The sequence below is a fragment of the Manacus vitellinus genome, unplaced genomic scaffold (assembly GCF_001715985.3).
Source record: "Manacus vitellinus isolate BGI_N305 unplaced genomic scaffold, ASM171598v3 scaffold_98_pilon, whole genome shotgun sequence".
In the NCBI taxonomy this organism is placed as follows: Eukaryota; Metazoa; Chordata; class Aves; order Passeriformes; family Pipridae; genus Manacus; species Manacus vitellinus.
Window position 1 is genome coordinate 149,236 of NW_021940910.1, and position 6,000 is coordinate 155,235.

The 6,000-nt window shown below is 47.9% G+C and overlaps 1 protein-coding gene across 10 annotated transcripts in view; it reads right to left on the reverse strand.

Moving 5' to 3' along the window:
• REEP1 (receptor accessory protein 1) overlaps positions 1 to 4,618 on the reverse strand; it is a 68,483-nt gene extending 63,865 nt beyond the window's left edge. For all 10 annotated transcript variants that reach the window (XM_018086555.3, XM_018086563.3, XM_018086553.3 and 7 more), the window contains exon 1: positions 4,518 to 4,618. In XM_018086555.3, the coding sequence (XP_017942044.1) occupies positions 4,518 to 4,549 (32 nt within the window). In that variant the 5' untranslated portion in view covers positions 4,550 to 4,618. The remainder of the gene's footprint in view (positions 1 to 4,517) is intronic.
• Between the last annotated feature and the right edge of the window lie 1,382 nt (positions 4,619 to 6,000).

The window sequence follows — 6,000 nt, forward strand, 5'->3', positions numbered from 1 at the left end:
AGGGCAGCCTTCGCCTACTTGAGTGGATCCTGTCTTTGCCTCTCATTAAGACGACACAAATTATCATTTCCTACCATCAGATAATGACTATGATACGACTTTTCAGGTTCTGTTTCATTCATAAATTTCTTGAGGCTTCCCGTACACATGAAAAGCAGGAGGAGGAAAGATCTGCTAAGTTTCTCTAAAATGGAAATTCCTTACTGATGTAAAGATTAAATCTGTGTCTGACTCAGTAGCACTGTGGATTGACACCAGCTGAGGATGGGGGTGGTCAATCTCACACACCCTTGCTAAAACAGCATCACAGTAACCAAGAAAGAGAAGGCTGACAAATTGTGGCAGGGAAGGGAATTTCACTTATCAATTTAAAGAATTCTTTGGTTTCTCTTTGATTTTGTTCAGACCTACCTACTTCCAGGGACAGCCAGAAGAAAGGATGCCATCCTCTTTCACATCAAACCATAAGAGATCAACCAGGCCATTACTGATATTTTGATTTAAAAGGAAACAAATGCAGGCGAAAAAAACATAATTAAGGCTGTGGAGTTTCACCACTAAGAACATATTTAACCATTTCATAGTAAGTTACTATGCACTTCTAAGCTTCTCACAGCAGGAATTCAAGTGTTTAAGTAACACAGTACCACCTCAACCACTGATGATCTGTCTGATCCAGCCTCATTCCTACTGACATCTCCTTCCTCTGCCACATGTTCCAGAAGGCTTTCAACAAGCAGTGTGATGTGCCTGACTTTCAGAATCTCAGTCAAAACCTATATTTCTGTTTTGCATGATCCCAAGCACAAAAAAACCAAGTTCCATGTTTCTGAGAAAGGACAGGATTTCCAGGCCAATACAACAGGTTGTATTTACATATACCACTTTAAACTCCAAAATGCCTGCAGACAACAGCCAAAAAGTAGAGCAGACCAGTAACCTCCCAGGATTGCCAGTGCTGTGCACTGTAACTGAACTGGACAGCAATAATTAAGACAGATCCCAAACCCTTCTCCTAGAGAGGCCTCCACCACCTCCTTTGAAATGAATAACAATAAAGTGCAGATGGTAGGACACGCCACTCGTCCCTTCTGGTCGGTCTCAGGAAAGATAAATTCAGCACAGTTCATTACACTCCACAGATGAGGAAACCAAGATACAGGTGCTCCAGGATGTCCTTTGAGATGTACTCAGAGATGATGAATAAAAAAGGGGCTGTAATTAATCCACAAGTAATAATGTTATCGTATTCCAGTTATTGTGAGAGACACAGGAAAAAGTAACTCCAAGATGCAACAATTGCAATTACAGTGATCGCAGACCCCCCTTGGTGGAAAAGTCGCCTGTGAGCCACTACCATGAGGAAAAAAAATTCCAATTTTGTTCTCACTGAGGTCAGTGAAAAAAAAAAACCTACCTGGAACCACAAGACAATGAGAACTGAGCTCTTAAAGGAAAAAGATATCCAGGGGCAGGATTATCTTTTTGTTTTGCATTTGTACAGTACCTATTGCAGATCCTAAACATAATAAAGTCTTCAGCTTTAACACACAGCTATGGCAGTATAAGATGCTGCTCTGAAGTTATGGTTTCTCTTCTGGGGGTTCCCAACACACAGCTCTGCAGGCAGAACAGAACCAGCCAGCACTCTGGATACGAAGCCCAGACACTAAAGGTGAAATGAGGTTTGCAGTAAACTGCCTGACTTCCCACTGAAATGGGTGAGAAGTGCTCACAGGCTCTTCTCATTCAGCAATATTTTAGAAATAGAAATTGCTAGGACAGAGTCAGTAAAAACAAATTAGAGACAACAGAAGCAGCAAAGCACCCAAGACCCAAAGCAAAGGTTTGCCTTTTCTTTTAAAGCCCTTTTTGTTAGCTGAGTCATATCAGACATAACCCCTGTGGAGATCAGCAGAAGTCATAAGAGCACAAAGCAATATTCACAGTGTGACTAAACCACACCACAGCACTTTCCTCATAATCCTTATCAGCTAACAAGATTTAATGAAAAAAACAACTAAATAGACAAAAGCAGGGGGGAAAAAGCACAAGCAGGTGGCCATTCTACTGAAAGCACAGCTATCTGTACTGATGGATCAACTAGTGATTCATAATGAGATGGGGAAAACCAGATTACATAGATTAAATCTTTGTCATGATCCTAATCTGCAGACCACTGTACACTAAGGAGTCAGTGATCCACCTAAACTAACCTGGATGGGTGGAGGTCTGTGCTGTGCTGCAGGTGTATCCTGGCATGTATGTCTGGCCAGTGTTGGGATGTACATACCCCTTGGATGAAGGATCAACTCACTCATCACCTGAAATTAAACCACCTGCCTGTCCTTGTTTGCCTTCATCTAAAAGTGTCTCCTGTGAACATCCTTTTCATTTGGCAGTAGAAGTGATGAATAGAAATACCTTTAGAAATAAAAAGAAAATGCTCTGAGAGCTGAAAAGACAAAAGTGTAAGGTAACCTTTCCACAGACAGATCTGCATGGTGTGCTGCATCAGACTGGAGGGCTTTTCCATGTCAGGCAGCCTGGGGTTTCCAGCATCTGATGGAACGTAAGACTACTTATACTCTCCTCTTTTTCTTTGCAATGTTAGCTCTAGCAAATGGTATTTTAAGCAATACTCTGTGAAGTCCAAGTTTCTTGCTGGGATCATAACAGATGACCATTTCCTGATGCAAAATACTTGGATGTATGGAGGCATACTAAGCAGTGCAATAAAAGTGGTGACCAAGCTTAGCTTGCCCTAGGTTTCCTTGCAAAATTCTTTTTTAATTATTATTCTGGTTACTAAATTATTAATATTTACACTGCATATTCAAATTCTTATTTGCTATTGAAATCGTAGCATAACAAATAATTGGTACTGCCCTCTACACAGCTGATTTCATGCTGTGACATGTTATTCAGACAGCAGGACTGTGTGGTCAGGTAATTACCTGACTGGTCAACTGCTCCCTGTCCTGCCCCTATCAGATTTTCACTCAGTTCATGTGTCTTAGATGAAATGACCCTTGTATTGTGCATGTGCTGAGGCAAGTTAACTACCATCTCTGTGTAGACATTCTTTGTTCTTGAGCATTAGCTGGGTAACACAATGACAGGGTTTTTTCAAAGTGAGAATTAGTCTAGTAGAGAAGAAAGAAAAGCTGCCTTGGACAATACATGCTATCTCTCATATTGCTGACAGAGATATCTGCACAAGTTATACTGTTCAAATTAAATCTTAAATATTTAACACGCTTTCCCAGAAGGAAGTGCAAGCCCAGTAATGCCCAGCAACAGCTGCAGCTGAATCCAGATGACAGACCTCCAGCAGCTAAATTCAACTCTAGAGCCCCCAAAATCTCCATATCTGACAGCCACCCAATGTCTTAATGAGCTAGCTAACATCAAGGTGAGTTTTCCTTTTGATGTTTCATCTCATATGGCAAAACAGACCTTGAAAATGCTTTCTCAATGCTGGAACTATGCTGATGGTGCAACATCATGGCACGTTTCTTTCAGACAAAGAAAGTGACAGGCCCTCCCGGACCCTCTACAATAACTTAAGGGCACAACAGATGACCTCCTGAGTCTGCAGATATAGGTATGAAACACGTAAAACTGGCAAATGTTTCATCTGATTCAGCGTACTAACCTCGCCCTGCCACATTTCCAGAAGGGAGATCAGCCATTCTGCTGCCCCACCTTAAGCCTGTAATCCCCCTTCCCCGAGAATTTTCCTAGTGGCATCAAAAATGCCCTTTTCTCAATAAACTTCTTCTCAGGTTGGCCAGATGAACATATACCTCGAGCTTGGTCCCTTTTCCCCTGTTGCCTGGGAAGAATTTTCAGGGAATCGCTACCATGTATTTCCACTTAGAGCACTTCCATCCATGGAAAAGCTGTAGGACGAGTGCAAAGACCCACACGCTTCTTCTCTCAGGCTGACAGGTTAAAGGGAAATCGACACCGTCTTTTGAGAGGGTGGGCGGCAGGTTGCAAAGAGGAAAGGAATATTTGATATATCTTTTGCAAAACAGAGGGAAGAAAGCGGTGGTGGCGGCCGGGAGACCCGCGGCCGCCTCTCCCACGCCCCCTCGCGAGCCCCCAGCCGCGCCGAGCCCGCTAACAAAGCGCCGATGCCCAAATCCACGTCCGTTTTCCCACCCGCGGATGCTCCGTTCCCCCTCCCGACCCCGAGCCCGTCCAGTGCCGAGCTCCAGGCGATGCCACCCGCCCTCCTTCTCTGCTGTCACCTTGCGCTGGTACAGCGCGGCCGCGCTTTGCCCTCCACCCATCCAGTGGTTTTCCCACGCTGGAAAATCCCGCCTGACCCACCTGCCTCCCCCGCCGGGCAGCCGAGCGCCCTGGCCCCGACAACAACCTGCTAAATTTAGCTCAGTGTCCCCGGCAGGGGCGAGCGGGGCGGGCGGCGCGGACACCGCGCAACACACACGCGCGGACACGCGGGCGCACAAGCCGCAGGTGCCGAGCTTGTGCAGGCGGCTACTCACACCACTAGCCTGGAGATGATCCATGAGACCATGGCGCTGCCGGGTGCCGCGGGGCTGGCTCTCCCGGCTGGGAGGGCTCGCCCGGTGTGCTCGCCCGCCGCCGGCCGCCGCCCGAGTGCGCGGGGCGGGCGGCTCGGCCATCCGGCCCGCAGCCTCAGCGCAGCCTCACTGGCGGCGCCGCCCGCAGCCAACGCGCAGCCGGGCTCGGCCGCCCACACTGGGCAGGGCCCGCGGCCGCCCCCCGCGGGAGGAGGAGGAGAAGGAGGAGACCCCCAACTCCCCGATGCCGACCCCCGGGAGGGCGAGAGCTGTGGGGTGCGGAGGGAGTCCCTGCCCCACCCATGGCATCGTGCGGGTTACGCGTGAGCTTCAGCACCACCGCAGCCGAGCAGGGCACGGGGGAAACCCTACGGACTGTTCACATCAAAGTAAGGGCAAAGCTAAGGCGCGGGCTCTTCGATATAAGGAAAGAGACGGATTTCTTCATTTCCTCACACACACCAAAGTTTCCAGGCACAACTGACAAGGGATTAGCCACACAATCCAGGTGAATTCCCATCACTGCCAGCAATCTCTCCTCCACATCACTTTTCATTAGGGGGTCTCACGGCTGTCAAGACCGATCTCCATGAGGAACATCTGCCCACACGCAAAACAACAGATGTTGGCTTGACCTACAGGTTGTTTTTTCCCAAGTTTCCCCCGGGTCCTTCTTTTCCTTCACTACACTGGCACATGCCAAATGTGGTTAGATTGACAGAAATCACCTTTCCCTGCTTTGGTTCTTCCCTTCTATTGGAAGCACAAGCGCCCATGGCAATTCATGATGTGGTTTAGTCTTGTGGCAATCCTGAGAAATCTCAAGGTTGCCACCAGTCTACACCCAAGCTTCACTTGGAGGCTGGTCCATGGAGCAGCTGGCCTGGTTTTTGGTAATAGGACCAGGGCTCCAGCCACCCTGGTTGCACTGCAGGATCCCTGCCTCCATGCCTCACACATTGTTCTTTTGGAGTATTTGGCATCTGCAGCAAATTTTCCCTGTTATTCTGAGACAGCGTAGTTGAAAGAGGCTGAAAATCCCTAACGTATCATGAGTAACCTGTGAGGAACCCTTGTAGGGGGAGACTGAACATTTCAAACAGAGGTAGCAGAGCTAGGAGCTGATCACAGACCTTCCTGGTCCCAGGTGGCCACAAATACCCTCACAGTCCTGTTTCCCCACGATATCCAGCCTCTATCAGAGAATCACAGAATGGCTTGGGTTGGAAGGGACCATGTAGATCATCGAGTTCCAACCCCCTTCCATGGCAGGAACACCTTCCACTAGACCAGGCTGCTCAGAACCCCATCCAGCCTGACCTTATCTAACACCTTTCTTCTGTTCAGCTCGAAGTCCTCCATAACAGGATCACCTTTCCTTATGCAGGCTGTCTGGATCTGGTCCCCAGAAAACCAACACGTCTGGGGACAGGCAGAACTAACA